The sequence below is a fragment of the Hevea brasiliensis genome, chromosome 8, assembly GCF_030052815.1.
Source record: "Hevea brasiliensis isolate MT/VB/25A 57/8 chromosome 8, ASM3005281v1, whole genome shotgun sequence".
Taxonomy (NCBI): domain Eukaryota; kingdom Viridiplantae; phylum Streptophyta; class Magnoliopsida; order Malpighiales; family Euphorbiaceae; genus Hevea; species Hevea brasiliensis.
The window spans coordinates 79,864,012-79,890,898 of record NC_079500.1 but is presented as its reverse complement, the minus strand read 5'-3'; the positions used below and the strand labels follow the sequence as shown (position 1 = coordinate 79,890,898).

Genomic DNA, 26,887 nt, shown 5'->3' with positions numbered 1-26,887 from the left:
GGAATTTATAAGCCTAAGTACTAAGCTAGACAATAATTTTGACTGTTTAAACTACCAAATCTGTTAGAGATTAATTCTAAATGACCACTATAAATGCTGAGAATTAGAAAAGACAAAGCTATAAATTAGAAGTCAATTGACTAAACAATTACAGAATTAAAATTTCACACCTTAACCTTATTATAGATCTAAATTCACTTATTTAATAGATTGAGAATTATTACTTTGATGTAAATTAATCCTAAGATATCTTAGGTCATCTCTCAAGGCATCTAAGGTGTATTTTAATTAACCTGAACCCTACTTTCGTGACAGTAAATCTTAATTAAAATCCTTTAAACTCTTTTATAAATTATGAGCTTCACTGAGGATGTTAGCCTACCTCTAGTTTAGATTTCCTATGTTCAAAATTTTGATTTCAAATACTAATTTTCACTTTTCAGTTATTCAACTAGTATCTTATATCATGCCTAAATGGGTACCAATACATTGTATACATTAAGAACACAAAAGATTGAATTAAAGAATGAAATTCAAATCCATTAAATAAACTTAGTATGTATCCATAATAGAAAGTAAAAGTGCTACTAGAGTGCTACTCCCCTAATTATAGAATTAAACAAACTACTCACTCATAGTGAGTTTAACAAAAATATTATAATTGAAATAAAAGAACATAAAGCAATTTGAAGAAATAAAACAAAAGAACCCAGAACAAAGATTCTGTAGCCTTGAACTTTTGAAACTTCAGCTGAGAGCCCTTCTCCTTGATGCTGATGCAAATTCTCTTCAAACGACTTAGAAAACTAGGGTTTGCTAAAACGAAAACTAATTCTAACTTGAAAGACTTCTTGTGAAGGGGCTTTTTCTCCTTGTTTGGTCTTTTTGTATTTATATCAAGTGTCTCAGAGTCATGTTTTAGAGTTCCATGAGTCTTAGAAGTCTATTCAAAATGTGTGAAATGGAGTTAGAGTTGCATCAGAAATCAGCATGCTATAAAAGTGTACGGCTTGTGTGGTACTACACGGCCCTTGGCCATGTAAGTTTTTGGATAAATTTGAGCTTCATTCAAGTGGTGGCAGCATGTTACACTGGGGTATTGAAGTTTACATGGGTTATAGTACACAGCTCGTGTACTGTCACCTCTCTTTAGCTTTCCATGTTTTGGTTAGTAGAGACTTATACTAGGGCATGTGAGATACACAGGGTTAGTTACATGACCCGTGTACTATGGCTTCTCATTTTTCTTCAATTCTCCTTGGCCAGAGGGTTACATGGGTTAGGCTTTATGCTTACATTACTTGTGTAATGTTGTGCAGCAACTTTTCTTGTTTCTTCCGCTTTCCAAACTTGTCTAATCAACTTTCATGCCTTGATTATTTGTCTCAAGTTATGTATATTCAGTACTTGGTTATTCGTTATTCACCTCTTGGTATTATTTTAGTGGCTGTAGTATCAATAACACATCAGCAATTTTTTGTTTCACGTTAGCACCTTTCGATGGAGAGAAGACGGAAAGTGTTGTTTGCTAACAATGTGAAATCTCATGTACTATTTTGTTACAAAGTAAACCACAGATAAGTAGTAATTTCCCATTCTCTTAAATATTATGCTAATATTCATGGAATAATTAAAAAAAATAAAAAATCTCAATCATTTGACAAGTTATGATTTCATTTTCTTTCTTTGGTTGACTTTTCTTTTCGAGGCCTTGCCTTAATTCTTTTAAAATTAAATCTTTTATATTTCTTATTATTCACAAATCTTCATTATTTTTCAGTATGATGTTTTGAATTTTTTAAATGACACACTTCTGTATTTTGATTGTTTGATAATTACAATTTTAATCAATTTACAATTGCAATGGGAATACTTCAAAATTTTAAAAGTTTGATTAATTTTGAAAATTTGATTATCTAATGGAACAAGTATGAAAACCTTCAAAATTTGCAAGGCCTGGGAAATTAATCTTATTATTATTATTATAAATTAGTAAATTGGCGATTTTACTGTGAATAGATGAGGAATGACATTGTATTTTTAGTCCAATTGTTGAGAAAATCCTTATATTAGGAAATTTATAAAGTTGAGAGTTAGATATGTATTTTTTTAAAAAATAAAAAATATATCATTTAATTTTAAATTTTAAAATAATTTGATTAATGGGTATTTTTTAATTTTTTAAAATTATATGCCAAGTGAAAATTTTTGAAGCACTATCATTAAGTTAAGTGGCTTAATTTTATAAGTCATTTTCTAAGTTTATGTCACGTGATGATTTTTTAAATACTGTTATTAAGTTTGGTAGCTTAATTTTGATAGTATTTATCTTAACTTATAACTTAATTAAACTAGTTTATAATATCTAAAAATAAACTTACATGTTTATTAATAACACTTTTTTTGTTTGCAAGTTAAACTTATAAGTTAAAAAAAAAAAATTAAAAGAGTCTATCTTTTTATTTTGGTGCTTATAAATTAGTTTGATCAAATATTTTACTATATTATTTTTATTTAAACTTTAAAATTTCACAATAGATTACATTTAGTATTATTTTTTATCATTTTAATAATAATTATTTTTATAAGCTATTTTTATAAAACACATCAAGTACTTGTATAAGAACTTTAATCGAAACTATTTAAAAGTTATACTTATAAGTTCAACGCCTATAAGTACTGAATGCTTATAAGTTAATTTTTAAAAATTAAGCCAAACACTATCTTTATAAGTCACTTTTTAGAGAGCAGTTAGATAAAAGACGCTAAATCTTTTCATCAATTTGTAATTTTATCTTAATATTTCAATTTTAATTTTAGTATTTTATTATTTGACATTGAATGCAGTTGTATCCGATTTTTAAAATCAAATTTGTAATCGGACAACTAAACTTTTTACTATAATTTGTAATTATATCTAAATATTCTAATTTTGGATCATAAATTTAAATATTTGAGAATTATAACCAAAGTGTGAAATTGATTCAGATAAATTTAAATTTTACTCACTAAATTCCTAAATTTTAAACTTTATTATCCAAATCTACAAAAATCCATTTATATGTATATTTTAATGAACTGATTTTACTCTTGTAATTGATAGTCATAATTTTTAAATTAATGAATTAACTTAATTACCAAAATAAAAAATATTTTAGAGTATTTGGTTACTATAATTATAAATTTAAGGCATTTTATTATCATAATATAAGTTTAATGACAAAATTTAAATTTGTCTAAACAAATTTGGGGTTTGACTATAATTATACTTAATTTCAAAGTTGTGATTAATTTTATGTAAAACTAAGAAGATTTGACTAAAATTAATAATAAATATTTGACTTTCATTCTAATTATAAATTTTATTTTAAAAATACACTTAATATATTAAATTAAATATAAGATATTAAAATTAAAATTAAAACGTTAAGATAAAATTACACATTAATTAAAAAGGTTAATATTCTTTTTTCTAATTTTAAGTTTCATATATATTTAAATAGATATCGATAATAGATGCAGATTTATTATTCTATAGATAATAAATGGATAGATATAGGCTTGTTATATTTTGTTCCGGTTACCACTTTTCAATTTTGAAAATAATTCGATTTTGTTTTTTTATTTTAATATTCAAGTAGTCCAATCCAAAATTATGGAAACAGGTAATTAATGAAATTGTGGAAAAAAAAAAATCCATTGTCGGTTTAGATTTTTGGTATAGAATTTGCAGGCAGAAAAAATTACTATGGGAAGACTTCCAAATTGAAAAATGAATACTCGTACACCCTGTCAAAATACTCTCTCCTATATTCTCAAAATAAAATAAAAATAATAATAATAAAAAAAAGACCCTGTCCTACATTTGTCAAACTGGCACTGCCCCTCCTTCTTCTCAATTTCCTCTTTCGCCTAAATTCTCTCCTCTCTCTTTCTTCTGCTGACCAGGAGCAGGCAAGAGAGAAAGAAACATGGTTGTTTCAGTGACGGGCATGGATTCACTCGGCGACAGAGCGGCAAAGATGAGAGAGGCTCTTCAAAAGAGCCAAACTATTACTGATAACGTTGTCTCCATTCTTGGGTCCTTTGACAGCCGCCTTTCCGCTCTCGAGACTGCTATGCGTCCCACTCAGGTAGCCATCATCCCTCTTTCATTCTAGGCATAGATCACTCTCTGTTCGTTTCTCAGGAAGTTGTGAGAAACTATTGAAATCTGGGTTTTTGACATTTCAATGGGAACCTAGATGGGGTTCAAGATTGAGTCAACTTTTTTTTTTTTTTTTTTTTTTGGTTTTCAAATAGGAAAAACGCAAGTCTTCTGCTTTAAGGCATTATCTTTAATATTCTGTGTTTGCTTACACAGAACTGGATCCAGCCATTAGTGTTTAGTTTGATTTTGTTATTGCTTTTAGCTATTGTTATTGTTTTACATTGTTTTCTTATTTTGCTGTTTGATTTCCTGGAAACAGGAGGAAAATTAAAGGAATCTGATTTTGAGCATTAAAAAATAAGCCCTAGCCTAAAAGAATACTGAATTAAATGAACAAAGTCGGCTACTCTGTCCAGATTTCTTCCTACCCCCAATCCCTTATGGTTAATAGATATCTGAAAAGTATAATAGAAAAATAAGATTTTGTTATCTTTGTACTTTCCTTTGTCATTAAACAGAAAATTTATGCCATTTGATCAGTTGATTTTATGAAGTCTTTGAATCAAATATCTTAGTATATCTGGTCTTGTTTTTGTAGATAAGAACACATTCTATAAGGAAAGCTCACGAGAATATTGACAGGACTTTAAAGGCTGCGGAGGTTATATTGGCGCAATTTGATATTTCTCGGCAGGTTGGCTCCATAGGGTACCAGAATTTTGCATTATTGTCTTGTTTCTAATGGATTGCTTATTTGAAAGCTGTTCTTTTTTTTTTTCTTTGAAATATGTTTAGTTATTTCAATGACTTTACTCTAATGCAACTTATATCTTACTTGCCATTGAGATTAACTCAACGTTGTCAAAAGCACTAGGTGCCCTTAAGGCAAGAAAGTCCTCCATCGTCCGAGACACTCGCTTGTCCAGGCGAAATGAGGCACTAATTTGTTCTAAAATAATAAATAATTAAATATATCATGTAAAAAATTCTAACATATTACACAATCAATAAATTGCCAAATTTCATATTCATATTTCAATTTTCATAATATATCATGTGTTTTAACATTTAAGATCAAAAGCATTCCTCTGATAACATAAAATGTTATAGCAAAAATCATAAAGTACATAATATAATTTAAAATTCTAGATGCATTGCTCAATTTCATTTATTATGTCATGCAAACTCAAAATCCTGATTCTCTAGTTATTGTGTGGATGTCAGAAGGTGAAAACAAATCATATTAAGTTTTTCCTTTCTCAACATTTTTTTTTTAATTTCTTGCCCTTTTCTCACCTAGGCAGCGCTAGTTGAAGGGGCCTCGCTTGGAGGCTTCCCATGAGAGGCGCTGGAATTTGCCTTGCCCGAGCGCCTAGGCGAGTGCTCGGGCGCCTCTTGACAATACTGGATTAACTTGGTCAAAGAGTTCCTATTCTTCTCTGTTTGAACATTCTCTCTTCTCTTGTTCGGTTGCTAGAACTTTTGCTTCATTCAATCAATAGTGTTATTTCAAATGTATGTTAATGTAGAGAGTAAGAAGTGTTCAAGGGTGTAGGTTATAGTCTTGATAGCAGCCACTTTATGGAAAAAAAGGCTAAAAGACATGATTATCTCCAAATTCTCTAAATTCTTTAATGTGCTTATATAGGCATGAAAAATGAATATCTTTCCCACATAGAAAAAGCGTCAAATAAGATTTGTGATTTGAAAAACTTAGTAGTACAAAAATTTAATAATTAAAGTGCTTAGTTTTAATATGCTTTGAATTTGATAACTCTTTCTGCTATACTTGTGAAAGAATATATGCTATTAGATTTTTTTTTCTCTTTTATTGGTTATGTTGGAGTGCTTAGGTAGAATGATAAAGCTGACACATGTAAGTTGCATAGTTTCTCATCCTTGACTGCAACTTGTTCTTGTTCAATATGTTATTGATTTATTTAAAATAATAAAATTAAAATATGAATTGCACCTAATTTTCATTATTTTTTTGAGTTGCACCTAATTTTCATTATTTTTTTCTTTCAATTTCATCATGTCTAATGTGGTGCCTGTTTTGTTCCTCTTGACATGATATTGGCTTGATTTGAGAGCTAGAAAACGTAGGAATTGCATGAAGAGTTAATACATGGAAAGAAAGGTTTTGGAGACTGTTTAGAATGAAGTCTAGCTCTATGAACTGTATCTGTGTACACCACTTCAGGCTCGAAGCAAGCGATTAATAATATTATAGGGTTTGATGGAAGGGAATTTGGACCTGAATGATATTGAAATTTCTTGTGAACTTAAGATAAATAATAAGGTTCTAAGCTTCTCACACCTAAAACTACTTTAGTATCAAATCTAGGTGGAGTTGCATTGCATAATCCATTTATTTATACTTAAAACAACTTAACCCTAAACTTTATACCTATGTACTTGTAAGCTTGTTGTAAGCCTATAAGGATTTAGACTTATGTGGAGCTAAAGGATTAATGATTTAACGGACCAACAAGGATTCAAAATCCTTGGGAAAAGGAAAAATAAAGTAAAGAACCCTAAATCGATTCAGCAAGCTATAAAATTAGGCTTACTGACCAAAATAAGCCAAACTTTTGCTTGTTTTTCATTGTTGTCCAAATCATAGTTGCCAAATATAGATTTGGATTGAGAATCAAAATCCTCAAATTGAATCGTAAGATTTGGTAAGAATTTTAGAAATTGATTAAAAATGATATATAGCCATATAAAACAAACACTGCAGGAAAATATGACATTTTGAAAAGCACATTGCTCTTTTTTCTAAAATAAAGCATTTTAAAGTTTAAAATATTACTTGACACTAGTGGCTAATCTAGTCTAACCTAAATTCTAGTTGATAGTTTATTATAAGAAATGCATAATAAAACTAAACAATGGAAAAAGATACTAACTCTTTATAATGTAATAATACAATATAAATTATAAGATTTAGGGTAGATATTTTATCATTTTACATGGTGAATTGATAGAGTTAGGAATCCCTAACAGCGAAAAATTATAAATAACTAGCAATATGAATCAAGCAGAGAAAGATGAGATGGAATGAACCTTGCTGCAATTTTTTTTTTTTTTTTTATAGAACAGAAAGAAGAGACGAGACTAATGCAAAGCAACAATATTTAGATATAAGGAAACACTCAAAGAGAAACTTCCCCACAGAGCTGAATGCTCTGCCCCAAGCTACTCAGCGGGAGAATACAAAATTTTTCCATGTCCCTTTTCATTCCCTCAAATACTTATTTATGCTATTTCTTGTACTGCTGCTTCACATCAACCACCTTTTCACCCTTCACCTTTAATTAGTTGCATAACAGAATTTTGACCCCTTTCCTTTTCTGCCCCTCCTGGAGTCTTCTTGTAACTCCTGGAATACACATGCCACCCTTGAGGTTTTGGCTCCTTTCTTCTCCTTGCTTCCCCATTTGTTATCATGTGCCTATCATTGCCGCCCTGAGAAAGAACAGTCTTGTCCTCAAGACTGAAAGTGGGAAATTGGCCACGTATGTCACTAGAATCCATCCAAGTTGCTTCATTAATAGATTTCCCTTCCCACTGAATGAGGACCTAAGAAACATACTGTCTCTTACGCCAAATATTACATCGGTGAATCACAGCTTGGGGAAAAACCATTGCAGAATCATCGACAACTAATTCGGAGGCAAGGTAGCTATGCCAGGATGATCGCCAACTGTTTTTTCCAACTGAGAGATATTAAATACAGGGTGGACTTTAAAAGTGCAGGGAAGAACAAGGCGATAAGCAACAAGACCTATTTTAGCTGCAATGAGAAAGGGCCCATAATATCTTGCAGCCAGCTTCTGATTAGTACGAGAAGCTACTGATTGTCGCCGATGAGCTCATAATTTGAGGAAAACTTTATCACCCACTTGGGATTCAATAAAACTACGGTGTTTATTATGTTGAACGACCATTTGTTGCTGAGCTTGGTGGAGATTACTTTGGAGTTGGCGGAGATTACTTTGGAGTTGGCGTAACATGGCATCTCGATCTTTCATGGCTTGAGCAACAGTCTCAACACAAATTTCCCCTGGTAAAAATTTCAAAAGAGAGGGAGGGGGTCTGCCATAGACAATTTCAAAAGCAGAATATTTGGGAGCGCAATGATAACTGGTATTATACTAGTATTTAGCCCACGGAATCTACTGGGACCAAGTTCGTGGCTGATCAGAAGCATAACATCGTAAATACAGCTCCAAACTTCTATTGATGACTTCAGTTTGGCCATCCGTTTGAGGATGGTGAAGGAGCGAAAGCATGAAAAATACAAGTTTAGATCATTGAATTAAAAAACTTTTCATTTAGGGTCACATGCATCATGTAAGATTCACTTTTATCTATTTGATTTCAATGATAAACAGCGTATTAAAACTTTTTTAATATATTTTGAATCTACATTTGCCATTTAAGATTTTAGAATTGACAGATTAATTCTTTAGAACCCTATATTAGATTAAGAACAAGTGTACTAACCTTTTTGATGCACTGCAGTGTGTTTAGCACCTTTGGAATGCGCCTAGGACACTAGATGTTGTCCCTTTAGCTTGTCCACACTAAGATCACCAATGGCAGCCTCTTGAACAGCTTCTCAAGCCTTTCCAATCAATTAGAAATTTAGGTTTTGCCGTTTGAGAAATTAGAGATGTATGCAGGACACTAGAAACGATTTCTAGTATTTTTAATTCAAGAGATTGTTGGCAAATCTCTTTGAATTGATGAGAGATGAAAAAGACGAGAAGAAGAACACTCCTAGGGTGGCGGCACCAAGAGAATACAACAGCTTGTATTTTTTGTTCTTTCATCTTTACACTTATATAGCTAGGTCACCACTTAAAACCCTTGCCATATGTCACCTTCTAATTGGCTTTAGGTTTAATTGACTCAATCACATTGTGTCAAGTGTCAAACCTATATTTAATTTTGACTTTGATCGTCTTACATGATTAAAAGACATATGGCAAGCTTATGTGTAGTGCCATGTGTCACCATCTCTCATCATGGTGACACATGTCAATCTGTGAAATGACCAAAATACCCCTGTGACTTAATTTTGAGTTCTCAATCTAAAACAATTATTTCTCTTCTTCTAATCAATTTACATCAAATATAAATTAATTAATTAATCTCTATTAACTAATTTCTCATTAATTAAATTCATATTTAAACACTTTAAATATAAATTTAAATTATACTATACATCCATTAACCTAGATTTGGTTTCAAGTCATGCTAGGGACTTTGCAATCTAATTACAAAACAAACCTATTTAATTAATCAATTAAACTCTTTAATTAATTAATTAATTAAATCTTATTTAATTTGGTGATTACTTGTGTGTGTGTGTGACTTACTAGGCTCATCACTAATTGCAATGAGACATGATATCAACTCTTAATATCATCAGAACTCTTTCTTACCATAAATGATTTCTCTAAACCATTTTATGCAGCTCATAGACTATGGTTAACACCTAGCATAGCATGCCATTGCCACCCAATCAGTAATAAGGTTTACCTTAAATGAACCTATAATCATATGTTACCATGCACTAGAATCTCTTTATTACAAAATCCCAATTCGAGCTGGAGTCATGATTTATGTCAAACCCCATTTGCTATGAATATTATGTTCTCTTTTAATTCCAGTTCTTGATTTAAAAGATTTTCTCATCAGAAACTCTTTTCTGATTAAATCTATCTGTCCTGGCTAGGAACTTGAAATATCAAGAACAATTAAATGAACATAGGATTTTATCCCTATTTATTTAGGGTAACAGATTCCATCTTGATCAACGCTTACCTCCATATATAACTAGTAGGAGCCAATACATGCCCATATACCCATACACAGTATAAGTATGAAAGCAGTATCAAACTCAAACCACCTATATACAAGATAACTGTGCTATCTCAGGTCTAAAGATTATATGCACTAATATGATTTATGACAATACATTGACAAGAGTAAACTCCATGTGCTTGTCATAAATGTTACTGGTTCGACCTACTTATCATATATAAGTGCCTATCATGTTTGTTTTATGGCTTGAGACTCACCATTCCATCTTATTTACATCTCATATAAATAACTTGGGAACAAACATGATTAAAATCTTTCTGGATAACTCATGTCCTTATTGTAAAGTATCCTCGATTGTGAATAAATTTATGATACTTTGTGCTAGAAATACTGTCATTCATATTCTTAACAACTTAAGAATAGAATTTCTAATAAAATATCAATGGACCTTTTCTATTACACATAAATATATTATGTAAACAGAAAAGTGAAAATGCCTTTTATTAATAAAAGATGTACAAAATATATACTAAATGATATGCTCTGGGGCATACTACTAACAATCTCCCACTAGCACTAGAGCCATTCATTACAATACCTTAGACCCATCTTCTCAAGATGTCGGTCTAACTGAGCTTGTGACAAAGGCTTAGTGAATGGATCAACTGGATTTTTCAGCTGATACTATTTTCTGCATGGCTTTATCGCCTTGTCCAACTATTTCTCTGATAATGTGGTAGCGCCTTTCTATGTGTTTGGATTTCTAGTGAGACCGGGGTTTCTTATATCCAAACAACTTCTTTTGTAGCATTTGATGCAGCAATATACTTGGCCTTTGTAGTGGAATCTGCAGTTGTACTCTGTTTGGAGCTCTTCCAACTGACTGCACCTCCATTACAAATAAACACATACCCAGAGGTAGACTTTCTATCATCGATATCTGATTGGAAATCAGAATTAGTATAACCATCCAATTGCAAGTCTCCACCTCCATATATCAAGAATAAATCCTTAGTTCTTCTCAAGTACTTAAGGATATTCTTGACAGCTATCTAGTATTCCAAACCTGGATTGGATTGATACCTACTAGTCAAACTAACAGCATATGCGATATCCGGCCTAGTACACAACATTGCATACATCAAACTTCCAATAGCCGAAGTATATGGAATCCTGTCTATCTTATCTCTTTCTTCAGGTGTCTTTGGAGACATCTCTTTAGAAAGGTGGATACCATGTCTCACTGGTAACAATCCTCTTTTGGAATCAAGCATGCTAAACCTCTTTAACACCTTTTTCAAGTATAGATTTTGGGATAAATTAATTATTCTTTTCGCTCTATCTCTATAGATGCAAATCCTAAAAATATAGGTTGCCTCCCCTAAGTCTTTCATGGAGAATGTATTTGACAATCATCCCTTTATAGTTGTCAACATAGCTGTGTCATTACCCATCAACAAAATGTCATCCACATATAAAACAAGGAAAGTGACAGTACTATCACTAACCTTCTTATATACACATGGCTCATCCTCATTTTTTGATAAAACCAAATGACTTAATGGCTTCATCAAAACGGATGTTACAACTTCTCGAAACTTGTTTCAACCTATAAATGGATCGCTTTAGCTTGCATACTTTGGAACCATCTTGGGATTCAAAATCCCTAGGTTGTTCCATGAAAATGTTTTTTTCAATGTATCCATTGAGAAAGGCTGTTTTGACATCCATCTGCCAAATCTCATAATCATAGTATGCAGCTATTGCTAATAGAATCCTAATTGATTTAAGCATGACAACAGGTGAGAAAGTCTCCTCATAGTCGATTCCTTGCCTTTGGCGAAACCCTTTCGCTACTAACCTTTAGGTCTCTACCTTTCCATTAGAACCAATTTTCTTCTTGAAAACTCATTTGTTTTCTATAGGTACAATACCTTCAGGTGAGTCAACAAAATCCCAAACTTGATTCTTATACAAGGAATTAATCTCGGATTTCATAGCATCAATCCATTTTGAAGAGTTTATATATGATATAGCTTCTTCATAGGTAAGTGGATCATCTCCATGATCTACTTCTTCATGAGTAGACAACTCTTGTTCTTCTTCATGAAGGAAACCATATCTCACTGGTGGGTGAGATACCCTGATTGTTCTACGAGGAACATATGTAGATGTTTCATCAATAGGTGTAGGTTGACGAGATGGATTTATATCTATCTGATCTGTTGGTTGGTCAGAATTCTCCAATTTCAGCTCTATTTGCCTTCCTTTGCCTCCTTGAACAAACTGTTGTTCAAGAAATGTAGCATTTTTACTTATCACAACCTTTTGTGATGTAGGCAAATAAAAATAATATCAAAAATTATCTTTTGGATATCCAACATATTGACCCTTTTCTGATTTTGGTTTTCAATTTATCAGTGTTTAGCTTTTTGATATAAGCTGGACAACCCCAAATCTTAACATGTTTAAGACTTGGTTTTCTTCCATGGCATATCTCATAAAGTGTGGAAGATACTGATTTTGATGGAATCCTATTTAGAATATACAAAGCTGATTATAATGCAAATTTCAAAAGGAGATTGGCATATCAGTATAGCTCATCATACTATGTACCATATCCAATAGGGTACGATTTCTCCTTTCAAATACACCATTCAGCTGTGGTGTTCTTGGAGGAGTCAGCTGGGAAACAATGCTATGCTCTCTCAAGTATTCATCAAATTCAGTACTCAAGTATTCACCTCCACGATCTGATCGAAGAGCTTTAATACTTTTTCCTATTTGATTTTCTATTTCAGATTTAAATTCTTTGAATTTTTCAAAGGATTCATGTTTGTATTTCATCAAATACAAATACCTAAACCTTGATTTATCATCAGTAAAGGTAATAAAATAATAAAAACCGCCTCTAGCCATTTCTTTAAATGGACTACATACATCACTATGTATTAGCTCCAAAATATTTTTAACTCTTAGCTTTTGTCCAACAAAGGGTGATCTAGTCATTTTGCCCTGAAGGCAGGATTCACAGGTTGGAGTAGGTTCAGAACCCAATGTGGATAAAATCCCCATTTTCTCTAGTTTTGTAATCCTATCTTCTGCATCATGACCTGACGTTAAGTGCTAAATATATTTTGAACTTGAGTTGATTTTCACCATGGCATTGCATTCATTTAGATCACTTGCATTTATTTTGTGTTTGTCATTATTATCCAAATAATAAAGACCATCATTCATATAACCCGAACCAACATTTATTTCCAAAATAAAACATCATCTGTGAACTGAAATTTATAGCCATTTCTAGTCAAACTAGATATAGAAATGATGTTCTTAAAAGCATTAGGTACATATAAAATATTATCCAAACACAAAACACGTCCAGACTTGTAAAAAGATTTAGATCCTATGGCTAAAGCTTCAACCGTTGAGCCATCGCCAATCCGGAATCTAACATCTCGAGAACGCAAGCTGCTACTATTTGTTAGTTCATGCATATCATTAGAAATGTGAGAACTGACACCAGTATCTAAAACCCAAGCTGTAAATGAACTATGAGCATCATTAGAATCTAAATAACAAGATATGGACATACATTCCGAAGGTGTATCTTTCTTGTCCTTCAGAGAAGCAAGATACTCTGGGCAGTTCCTTTTCCAGTGCCCATCCTTCTAGCAGTGGAAACACTTTTTTTTTTGCCTCCATCAGTTTTAGTCTTCCATTTCTGTTTAGCTATTGTTTTGGAAGGACTAGGAATATGAGGTTTCTTTTTCTTATTGCCCTTCGTCTTGTTGGACTTTCCAGCAGAAGAAGATGCAATCAAAGCTACCTCTTTTCCTTTATTGCCCGGCATATTCTTTTGAGCAATAACCAGCATATTAAGTAAACCAGCCAAGGTGCATTACTGCTTAGTCATATGAAAATTTGTCACAAAATTCCCAAATTATTCAAGAAGGGACTAAAGGATCAAATCCGTCTGCAATTGGAAATCCATGTTAATGTCAAGATGTTCCAGTTGCTCAATCAGCCGAATCATCTTGTGGACATGATCCCCAACTTTGTATCCCTCAGACATCCTCATGCGGAATAGTTGACTAGATATCTCATACCTAGCATTCCTACTATGCTCACCATACAACTCTTGTAGGTGAAGGAAGATCTCACTCGCACTCTGCATGTAATATAAGATATTCAATTTAATTTAAGTTTTTAAATTTGTTTGAATGTGATTCAAATATGAATTTTTAAATTTGTTTGAATGTGATTCAAATTTGAATTTTTAAATTTGTTTGAATGTGATTCAAATCTGAATTTGTTAAATTTGTTTGAATCATATTCAAATCTGGATTTTTAAGTTGAATATGAGATATTCAATTTATTCTTAGTGTGTATGTTTTATTTAATTGAGGCAATTAAAGTAATTATAACATGAGTCCTCCATTGAGGCAATTATTTTAAGAAATTTTAAATGCTTGCATAAGATGCAATTAATTTAAGAGATTTTTTTAAGAATAATTATTAAGCATGAGATGTTGTAAATATGTAAATGGTTTGGTGGCCAATATTGGATGTACCTGAGGACATTAAAATTATTTACATAATTACTGGCTCAATGGGATCAACTTAACTAATGCAAGATAAGTCAATAATGGATGTACCTGAGATTTTGAGCATTAGGGGCTAGGTAAAGGATTGAACCTCACATGAGATGTGATGGGTAAGGAGTTGCTCACTTATAGTTTATTGTAATTCCAATAATGGATGTACCTGATGATGATTAATAGAATTATAAGAATTCAATCACCCACTAGAAATCCATCCAACTAGGATTTTTGTTTTCTACTTTGGAAGTGTAGGATTCGCTAAGTTAGTGGGAGGACCAATTTGATTAAAAGACCATAATCATTTTGGTTAAATACATGATATATTTATTAATTAATCTGGTTATTTTCTGCAGTTAATTTTTTGATAATAATGAGCACAGAATAACCACCACCATCCAATATCCTTGCAAGCATACTTGATCGAAATAGGTTGACAGGACCTAATCTATCTGATTGGCTAAGAAATTTGAAACTTGTCATGAACCTTGAACATATAGGATATGTTCTAGATTCAAATGTTCCTGGTCCCTTACTTCTAGAGGCCACACAAGAGGAACATGAAACTTTGGACAAGTGGAAGGAGCATGATATGAGAGCTAAGTGTTACATGCTTGCTTCTATGAGTAATGAGTTACAGATGGTAGGTAGAGCTTAATTTTAATTGAGTGCCCATGCTTTGAAAGTGCTTAGTCCATAAATTAGTGATAAAAATTGGATCTACATCACTGAGAATAGAAGTAGGAAAACCATGAAGGTGAACAATCTCTTGAATGAATAAATTAGCCACCCCATAAGCTGTGTAGAGATGTTTAAGCAACAAAAAATGGGCATATTTGGATAAGCGGTCCACCACCACAAGAATGGAGTTTATGCCCTGAGACTTAGGAAGTCTGGTGATAAAGAGAAATGTTCTCCCACACATTTTTTGGAATCGGCAGAGGGTGTAGAAGGCCAGTACGGGCAAGAGATTCATACTTATTTTTTTGGTATAGCAAGCAAGAAGCCACAAAGTGCTGGATGGATTTCATCATACCTTGCCAATAAAGGCTGAAAGCCAAGTGACGGTAAGTGCGTGGAGCACCAGAATGACTACTCGTTGGAGTGGAGTGAATGTCAAAAATCAAGCGAGAGACCCAAGGAGATGATGTCGGCAATACCAGGCGGCCCTTGTAAAATAAATGGCCTTGAATGAGAGTATATGGTGGATGAGAACTCGAATTAAAAGTAAAATATGAGATAATTACTTGAAGAGAAGGGTCATTATGGACGACATCCTTAATTTTATCCAAATCCAGCCATTGAGGATGACTAAGTACATGTAATTGGAGTTCCTCTTCTTCATGGCATTTGGACAGTGCATCTGTAGCGTGATTGGTACGCCCAGGTTTGTAGTGAATAACAAAAGAATATCCCAATAACTTGGAAATCCAGACTTGTTGGGATGGAGTGACAATCCATTATTCCAACAAATGCTTGAGGCTACGCTGATCCGTGTGGACAACAAATTGATGTCCTAGGAGGTATGGGCGCTAATGATGCATTGCCATAACCAGGGCCATTAATTCCTTCTCATAAGCTGAATTTGAGAGAGTCTTTGAGGAAAGGGCCTTGCTAAAATAAGCAATTGGTTTGCCTTCTTGTATTAAGACAACACCCACTCCTTTGCCAGATGCATCACACTCAATGACAAAGGGCAATCGAAAATTTGGCATAGATAAGACGGGCAGAGACAATTGCTTGTTTCAATTGTTCAAAAGCAGAATGTGCTGAAGAGGTCCACTAAAATTACAGGTGGGCATCTTTAGTGGTAAGAGCTATTAGAGTCGAGCAATAAGGCCATAATGATTGATGAAACGACGATAATATCCCATTAACCCGAGGAACCCCTGAACACCTTTAACTGACTTAGGAATAGGCCAATGCAACACAGCGGAAATCTTAGAAGGATCCATGCCAATACCCTTTTGAGAGATAATGTGCCCCAAATAATCAATTGAGGAACACCTAAATGAACACCTAAATGAACACTTCTTTTTGTTGGCAATAAAAGATGTTGCTGTAGTGTTGTTAAAATCAGCTCCCAATGTTGAAGATGCTAGTGCCAAGTTTTACTGTAGACCAAGATATCATCAAAGAACACCAAGACAAAGTGGCTGAAATAGGGTCTGAAAATATCATTCATTGTAGCCTGAAAGGTAGCAAGCGCATTGGTTAAGCCGAACGGCATTATCAAAAACTTGTAATGGCTTGAATGTGTGCGGAATGCCGTTTTTGGAATATTGGCCTCAGCGACCTGAATTTGATGGTACCTTGCAAACAGGTCAATCTTAGAGAAGAAACAAGATCCATGAAGTTCATCTAAAAGCTCTTGGATCACAGGGATCGGATTCTTATTAGAAATATTAGTCCGATTCAATTGCCGATAGTCCACACAAAATTTCCAGTTGCCATCCTTTTTTCCGAACCAATAAAACTGGACTCGAAAAGGGACTATTGCTTGGTCTAATGACACCAACAGTCAACATTTCAACCGCTAATCTTTCAATTTCATCCTTCTGGTGGTTACCATAGCTATAAGGGTGCAATGAAATTGCCACTGTGCCATGTCGAAGAGGAATATTGTGGTCAGTAGTTCGGGTAGGAGGCAGAGTAGTAGTATCAGAGAAGACCCCAATATAGGACTGGAGGAGATGATTTAATTGGTCTTGTTGAGACGGTGTAAGTGATGTAGGTGAAGGCATCGAAGTCATTGTTGAACAATCCCACAAAATAGCACAATATTCAACATCTTGAATTTTAAGAAGAGAATTCAAAGGCACAGGGTATCGCTGTAAAGAAGAATCGCCTTGGAGAGAGACTACTTTCCTATCTATAAAGAAATTCATGGAAAGCTTCTGCCAATTCATCTTGACATCACCCAGTGTTTCTAATCAAGAAATTCCCAAAAATAACATTTACACCACCAAGAGGGAACACAAAACAATCAGGGCTAATGGTAAGAACTCCTAAATCAATTGGTAATTTGCGGCATAAGCTGGAGGACATGTTATGTCGTCCATCACCCAAGCAAACGGCAAAAGAAGTAGGTTCCATTTGGAGAGAGAGTTGCTTAACAAGAGAATCCAACACAAAACAGTGGCTAGCACCACTATCAATCATCACAACAACCAATTGGTTAGCTAGAGTACCAGTAATTTTCATAGTTTTAGGACGAGAGATACCTCCAACAGAAAATAAGGGAAGAGCCACAAGTAAAATGAGCCTTAAGCAGTTCTGAAGCTGTACCCCTTGTAACATCTCCCTCCACCATAGCTAAATCTTTAGGTTCCATAGTTGAATCGTCCTCTCCTGCAATTATCATGCAAAGAGTTTTATTAGGGCAATCATGCAACGGCGAATAAGGCTGCTTACAACGAAAACAAAGGCCCTTAGCACACAATTCCTGAAATTCCTTCTTAGAATATAGCCTGGTGTCCTTTGATTTAGCTGGCAAAGAAGGATTGCGTGAAGAAGCTACTGATGCAGTGGGCATCTTTTTAGAAGGAAGAAGAGAAGAGCGAGCATCTGCTTTGGAATAAGTGGATTTGAGTAGTAAACTGAGAAGGAAATGGGCCTGAATATTTAATGGCAGGTTGAAGCCCATTACGAGGACCCAACCCAGAAAATTGTTGTTTAGAGACATCCATTGTGGGACACAGAGGATGATATCCGCCTGTGAGGAGAAGTTCTCGCTCAATTTCACGAGCAATAGACATGGTGTGGCAAATATCAGTGGCATCATGATTCCGAATGCGGATTCTCAGCTCCTCATGCAAGCCATTCAGAAAATAGCTTAAGTAGTAACGATCTGAGAGATTTGGAAATTGGGTAGCCTTAGCAACGAAATCATCTATGTATTCATTGACAGTAGCCTGTTGGTGTACTGCTGTGAGGTGCTCAAAGGGACTTGCCATCAAATTAGACCATTAACGACTGACAAGTTCAATGGAGAATTGTTCCCAAGATAAATCTGATATACGTTGCTGCAATTAGCATAACCGGTGTAACGCACCACCATCCATGCAAATAAGGGCAGTAGCCAACTTTGATTCAGGTTTGGTGGCATGAATCTCAAAATATTGGTCCATTCGAGCGAGCCAACTGAGGGGGTCGGACCCATCAAAAGAGGGAAGTGCCATTTGTTTGCTAGTATCAATAGAATAATTTGGAGGAATCATGGCAGGGCCAAGGCATGAAGAGGTGTCTTCTACAGTAGGGATACTAGCAGAAGGAGATTCATTAGGGAGAGCACCAACTTCTATCGATACTTTGCCTTTAGCGAGAGTGGTGAGCAAATTTTTAATAGTGACCAGATCAGAACGAATTTGTTCATTATCAATAGTTAATTTGGAAACATTATCTTCTAAGAGAGTGAGATTCCTCTCTGTCGTATCGATGTGAGAATCCATGTGAGCGTTAGACATTGGCAGGTTGGACCACTTGATAGAGTTAGGAATCCCCAACAGTAAAAAATTATAAATAACCAGCAATATGAATCAAACAGAGAAAGATGAGATGGAATGAACCAGCAATATATATATATATATATATATATATATATATATAGAATAGAAACAAGAGGCAAGAGACTAATACAAAGCAACAATATTTAGATATAAGGAAACACTCAAAGAGAAACTTCCCTGCAGAGCTAGATGCTCTGCCCAAGCTACTCAGCTGGAGAACACAAAATTTTTCCCATGTCCCTTTTCATTCCCTCAAATACTTATTTATACAATTTCTTGTACTGCAGCTTCACATCAACCAGCTTTTCACCTTTCACCTTTAATTAGTTGCATAACAAAACTCTGACCCCTGTCCTTTTCTGCCTCTCTTGGAATCTTCTTGTACCTCTTGGAATACACACTCCAACCTTGAGGTTTTGGTTCCTTTCCTCTATCTGCTTCCCCATTTGCTATCATGTGCCCATCATGAATCACCATTAGCTTGGGGGAGTACATTTTGAGCTTAATAAGAGAGCAAAAGTTGATTCTTGAGCAGAGATCGAACTTCTTTTAAAGACAACATGAGGGAGAACAAATTGTATGCTGCTTCACTAGAAAATTCATTATGGGTTAACAAGATGAGGGATTTCAATGTGCAAAGTTTGTTGAATCTAGGGATTGGATTTGAGAAATAGTTTTTAGAAAAACCGATGGTTCTAAGGCCATCAAGTTGTAATATGTAATCCTTCACTTAAAGAGGGGCCGTAGGTGGAGAGAGAGGGTGGGGGGGGTGGGGGTGTTATTGTTGGGTGGGAGAGGAAGGGTGGGGGAGAGAGGAGAGATTTTTTTTTTTTTTAATCTCAATTTTAACTACTTTGACAATTGACATAATTGAAACATAGCACTGTTTTGAGATCAGACCAAAATTGACAAAATTAAAAGGTTCTAAGGTTTTCCTTCTTTATATTTTAACATTGTGCTCTGTCGTTTGCCCTTGGGTTCAAAAAAAGTGATCTTGTTGAGCTAAATGCATGGACCTATCATGAAGTTCCACATTTAAGCCATGGTAATTCCTTCTTAGTGATCCATGTGCATCAGATTGTGGACAATCCACTCATTGTCTAAGGAATTTTGTATTTGTAGCTTTAGGTAGTGATCACTAGATGATCAGGAAGTTCTATTTATTCCTTAGGGAGGGAGGGAATAGGTCAAGTAATAATAGCATTATCATGCACATCTTCATCATTACCAATTGACCATAGTACAATATAAGATCTTCAATATTGAAGACATTATTCATTCTCATTTTATTTGGTAGATCAAGAACACAAGCATTTGAATTGATTTTGTAGAAAACTTTACAAGCAGCAACACTCCTTGATTTAAAATTTTACTAAGCACTCTTATGAAATCTTGAGATCTTTTGGGCACCATTGTTATGAAACAGGATTCTAAATTCCAGGGAAGGGCATAAATTAGAGAGAAATAGAGAGAAAAGGGAAGGGAAATAGAAGGAGAAGAATTATGGAGAGAAATAGGGCTTAGAGAGAAGAGAATAGAGAGGATTAGAGGGAAGAGCTGACTGAAATCTTTATATTTCTTGGATAGGAATCTGTTACAACTCTTTAGTTATTTATACAACATATTTTCTACTAATTGTTCCCACCAACCATAACAACTACTCTAATGACTCTAATAACTTCTATAACAACTATCAGCTCATCTCAATTCTCAACTACATCTTATTATACTCTCTTCACCAGACAATTACAACCCCTTATTCTCTTTATTAGTGTTCATAACATTCCCCACTTCTTGAAATCATTTTTGTATTTAAGAATGAATAAGGAAAGCTGCAAATGTAAAACTGAAAGGAAAGACCAAAATCTTGAATTGGGAGATGAACATATGCCTATATATGAGTAGTTTCCTTGCTAATTTGTCTGTAATACTGTTGCCCCCATATCCAGAAAATGACCATATATTGCAGCAAAAAATGACCAAAAAGAATCAAAATGTTCAAGTCATTTTTTTTCCCTTTGTCCCCTATGAGATGATTTCTTTCTTTGCCTTCTTTATATTCCCATTTATCTTCCATAGAAATTAAGAAATCACAAGAAAAGAATCCCCACTTTCCATTTCAACTAAAGATATGTTGCAAAGCTTTGTTTTTGACTAAATTGCTCCTTATCAAAATACCGCAAAAGAAAATCTTTTGCCTCACTAGCACCCTAGAACTAAAGAACAATAACCCACTAGAGAGCTTTATCAACCCTTCTCTTGCTTTCTGCTTGTCAACTGATGCAGATAATGTTGTATGTAATAGAATAGTAACTTCTTCCTCTCCATCAGCCTTGGATGTTTTACCCATAAGACTTTCATCTTTTAATCTTTTGTCCGTCAATTTCGTATCTCCACTATCCTGCAAAATTTTTGTGTCGTCAAGAAGGATAGTCTCCTTCTTAGCATTGAAATCCTCTTATCTTCTCTTGAATTGTTAATACCAATTCACTGCCACTACTCCAAGAATCTTTAGATATATGGATGTTGGTTCTTCAAGCTTGTATAGATTCCAGCATCTTACCCTTTCGCTCTTGAGCCAAACTATCAAATCTTTCCACTTTTTGATCTAATTTTTCCAAATTTCGCTCCCATTTTTCTTGCAACTCCTCTCATCTTTGAATCCATCTCTCGACACCTTCAAAAATATCCAGCAATTTCTTTTGTTGCCAAGGTAGTAGGTCAATGATTTGATGATCTAATTGTAATTTTTTCTAAGACAATTGAGAAAGAAAATTTGAGGAAGCAAATAGTGAAAGAAAACCAACTGATAAAAGAGTCTAGGATTGTTCCTTAATTTTGAAATTTGGAGAACTTCAAGAATAAGAAATCTGAATAGAGGAAAGGGAAGTGAAATTGAAGAAAAGGAAAAGAAGAAAGGAAGAATGTAATCAGAGAAGGAAGAAAAGAAGAAGAAGAGTAGAGAGAAGAGTAGTTTCAGAAAGAACTTGGAATTTAGGGCTTGCCATGCATCGAGCCATAATTGCAACTCCCCTTAATAGATTTGAAACAATGCCTAATCGAAATCAAGCTCTGATACCATCTGCTTTGAAACACAATTCTCAATTCTAGAGGAGCAGAAATTAGAGAAATAGAGAAAGAAAATGGAAGGGAAATAAAAGGAGAAGAATCATAGAGAGATAATTATAGAGAGAGAAATAGAAGGAGAAAAGAATAAAGAGGATTAGAGAGGAGTTGATTGAAATCTCGATATTTCTTGGATAGTAATCTGTTACAACTCTTTCGTTATTTATGGATAACTTTCAATAATTGTCTCTGAACTTTAGTGGTTGTGACAGAGCTGTATCTTAAAAATAACATAAACGCCTTGAACTTTGAAATTTTGTACTGTTAAATTATTTTGGCTTTCAATGGCCCGCTTATGCAATTCAGAGTGGTGGTGACATGGACAATTCTCTCTCCTCTATGTGATAGTAGCAAAATTAATTATAATTTTCTTCACAAATCAATCATGAAAAAATTTTAACTGTACGGGATAATGAAGTGTTAGATGTATACCAGTTGATTAGAGGAATTTAACCTCTGAAAAATCACAGCAATTATCCATGTTGTCATCACTATGGATTGTCTACAACAGTTTGTTACTTATAAACTGGCATTGATGGTTTTAAGGATTTTACTGTACATAATGTTAAAGTTCATGGGGTTTTATATTACATTTTAAATTCAGGGACATTTTTGTTACAATCCTTAAAGCTCATGGATAATTATTAAAATTTACCCATTATTTATAGAACATATCTTCTCCTAACTATTCCCACCAACTATAACAACTACTACAACGACTATAACAATTCCTATGACAGCTATAAGCTCATCTCAACTGTTTGTTCTTATTCTACTCTCTTCATCATACAATTACAGCCTCTTATTCTCCTTATTAGTATTCATAAATAACCGTAGTTCCTTGAACTTCAGCAATCTGTGCCTTAAATCATCATGTGCTTTGTATTTTCTAACTACTTGTGGCAATTCATAATTGAATTTTGTCATTTGTATAACAAATATGCTTGCTGAAGGCATCTTTGGTCTACGCTATGATAGGTCTCAAGTCTTAATAGGCACTGTGATAGGTCCATAGTTATTAAAGGCTCAAGGTGCACTAAGGCGCCAAGGGGTCCTAGAGCCTAAGCGCATGGCGAAGGCGTGCACCGAACAAGGTGAGGTGCAAAAAAAAATTCAACTTAAAATAAATATGAATATTCCATCAAACTTCAAATAACATAAAACTAAAAATAATAATAACTAATAAGCATTCAAGTACTAATATATTAAAACTTGAATAGTGTTATAATGTTTCATAATTAAAATCAAGCAATTATAAAATAATTACTCTTTAATCTTTATCAAGAGTAGCGTCATAATCTTCATTATCTTCTTCTACACTTTCACCCTCTTAATATTCATTTTCAAAATTAATATCTTCATCATGTTCCTCATCTTTAAGAACTAAAGTAGTATCAACTTTTTTTTTTTTTTTTGAAAAAAAATAATAAGTGGTAGTGTTAAAAATGAAAAAATGGGAGGTTTGTGATTCTGAGTATGTTAATTTGATGAGATTTTGGTGACTAATTATTACCAACGATACTAATTTCAAAAACTTCTAGATCGATAAATTTCGAGTTGAGTGGTAGTGCTTTTTGTCAATGGAAGTACTTGCCGAATGTGAAAATAAAAAAGGCGCATACCTATGGGCATAAGGCAAGAGCCTGGTGAACGTCGCCCACCTTTCTACTGTAGAGGCGCTAGGGCTGGAGCCTAATGAGCCTAGAGCTTGAGGCGCGTCTTTAATAACTATGGATAGGTCTTAACACTTAATAGGTAATGGAAGCAAATCATTGGATATCTAGGAAGCATGTTTAACGCAATTCTGAAGGACTTTGTCTAGTGTTACACTTTATGGAATTACTGTGAGTAAATTCAGCTTCAGGGTTAATAACATGAGTACGAACATGACAATGGTGGAGGTCACTCAAACTTTGATTAATGGCTTCTTTTTTCTTATTAGTTTTGGATGAAAGGATGAAGAAAATTTTGCTTTTGTATTCTACATTCTTTACAAAGATTGCAAAAAGTAACTCATGAACATTGCATAACAATTTGAAACAATTGTTCTACGCAATCTATGAAGTCAAATAACTTCATTAAACAAATGTTTAGCGGTTGAAGAGCATAACCTTTCCAATGCTCTTGTGTTACTGTTATTAGCAATGGAGAGTAGAACCATTATTTTGCTCTTGTATATTCAACAAATTGTTCTTGCAACATCTCTTTTTAATCTTGCCCAACTAGGTTGATTATCATTAGAATGATCTTATCTCTTCCAAAATGACTTGGTATGATGTTGATAATCACTTGAGTTATTTTTTTAATAATTGATGTATAAAGCTGATAATTACTCAAGTTACATTTGATTAATAATTGTTGTAAATGGTCATATTACAAGAATAAAAAGTCTATAAATTATAAAGTTAACTCTCTCTCTATACATTGAAAAGATTCGGTTTTCCCTCCTCTTTTTTTAAAAGAATTATGTAAAATAAATAATTAATAATTTTTGGCACGTTTTGACAAACAATATACCATATCAGATGAGAACATGAAAAATCCTATTAGCAATTTGAGAGTTTTAACATATGCCCCTTTTTTTATTTGTCACAATTGACACCAATGTGAAAGATTTTGTTTACAAGATTGAAAGAGGCTAGAATTGCAAATTTGACCAAAGATTTGGACTTTTTTTTTAATCATTAACCCAAATGTTAAAAGCAAATGTCAATGGGGTCAAGGAAGATATTATTTGGTTGAACTTGCTTTGATACCAAATGGATGTAGATCCAGTTCAAAGAAAATATTAATATGCTCGTTATTTATGTATACTAAAGTGCCAGATACTGTTCCTGGAGCAGTGCAGGAACTTCTCCTTTCACTTTGTTTTGTTTTTCAGTTTTAGCTTCTAGATTTTTTTGGGTTCATTTCTTAACTGATGTGCTTTTTTTTGCTTTTTATGGTCTTTAGGCTATCTAATTAATAGAGTCATTACTACTACTATTATTTTTAAAATCAATAATTAAAAAATTCTTCATTTTTTTTTTCAACTTATACTTATAGTCAGCCTTTTGTATTTTTTTGGTATTAATATTGATTATAGTCAAAGGCAATATAAAATTGACAATATAACATGATATTTATTAATATTTTTATGTTAGCATCTAATATATTATATTTAAGTGTTAAACTTCTGTAAAAAATTAATTATAGTTTTAACATTTGTAATTGTTATTTAACTCAAAAATTATAATTTATAAAATATAAATGCTTTCACCATTTCTTTATTCCCTTCCCTCTTCTTAATTATGTTTATATGAAATTGTCATAAAAAATCATATAAAATTGACAAAATTGAAAATAATATTCTCTATTTGCAATTTTTACCAAGGTTTGAACTAAACTCATATTTTCTAGCAATATTTGTATGAAATTATCAATCTTTGAACAAGAGAATACCAATTAAATATTTAATATTACAAAAATTCTTAAAATTTAAAGTAATTCAATAAGATAATATTATTGCCCTTTGCCTGCCTCTAAGGAAAGCAAGGTTTTAAATATGAGAATTTGAAAATTCAAGAATAAATTTAGGCGAATTACTGAGTTATATTATTTTTTTTTTCCTTCAAGTCTTTTTTTAATGCATTTTTATTGTATTAATGCTGCTTCTTATATTGTTATGTTAACATTAAATTTAACAGTATCATTATAACTTATTATTAGTGTGCAGCAAAGCATGAGTACTTTAGCCTGTTGATACTCTAAATTCCAATTGTTTATTTACCAAGAACAATTTCAAAATAGGAAAATCCACAATCCTAATAAACATTTTCATCCTAATGTAATTATAAAACTCAAACCTTTCATACACGGAAAAACTTAATATAGAATTCTTAATTATTAAAATTTACAAGAAAAACCTAAAAGATCAAAATTAATAACTAGATAGAAGTAGTTCCAAAATTTCCTTTTCCCAGTTTATACAACTCTGTGCCTTACTTGGAATTTTTATTCTAGCAACCTGGATCTATGAAGACATTTTGCGATATATGAACTTATTCTTTTTGAATATTTTCTATAAGTTTTTATTTAATAAGGATTATAACCATACCTTTGTTTTGGTTGCTGCTGTTGTGATCATTAGGCAGAGGCTAAAATACTTAGGGGACCTCATGAGGACTTGGAAAGTTATCTAGCAGCAATTGATCAACTAAGAAGCAACATTCGTTTTTTCAGCAGCAACAAAAGCTATAAGAGCAGTGAGGCAGTGCTCAATAATGCAAATAATTTACTTGCTAAAGCTATTTTGAAGCTAGAAGAGGAGTTTAAGCAGCTGTTATCATCTTACAGGTATGGACTGTGCTATGTTGCTTTTCATGCCATATGTCTGGTACTTCTCATGTTTCTTCTGCTTCTTTAACCTTCAACCAACTGGAACTTCATTTTCATGATCCTTCTGTTTAAAGTTGTAGAAAGAGATGATTCTTATTGATTTCAATTAATCTGTACATGGGTATATATATACAATTGATTCCTATAATTGTGTTCTACTAATTAGGAAGAAATCCTAAATAAGAAATCCTAAATAAGAAATCCTAAATAGGAATACAGAATACAAAATATACAGAAAAATAATATAGTTATTGACTTTCCATAACATAGTGATTGACTTTCCA

The 26,887-nt window shown here is 33.2% G+C and overlaps 1 protein-coding gene across 1 annotated transcript in view; it reads left to right on the top strand.

Annotated features, from left to right (window-relative positions):
- Window positions 1-3,848: 3,848 nt before the first annotated feature.
- LOC110657662 (exocyst complex component EXO70A1) overlaps window positions 3,849-26,887 on the top strand; it is a 65,393-nt gene continuing 42,354 nt past the window's right edge. The window contains exons 1-3 of the mRNA XM_021814972.2: window positions 3,849-4,133; window positions 4,749-4,844; window positions 26,356-26,561. Of these exons, the coding sequence (XP_021670664.2) occupies window positions 3,972-4,133; window positions 4,749-4,844; window positions 26,356-26,561 (464 nt within the window). The 5' untranslated portion in view covers window positions 3,849-3,971. The remainder of the gene's footprint in view (window positions 4,134-4,748; window positions 4,845-26,355; window positions 26,562-26,887) is intronic.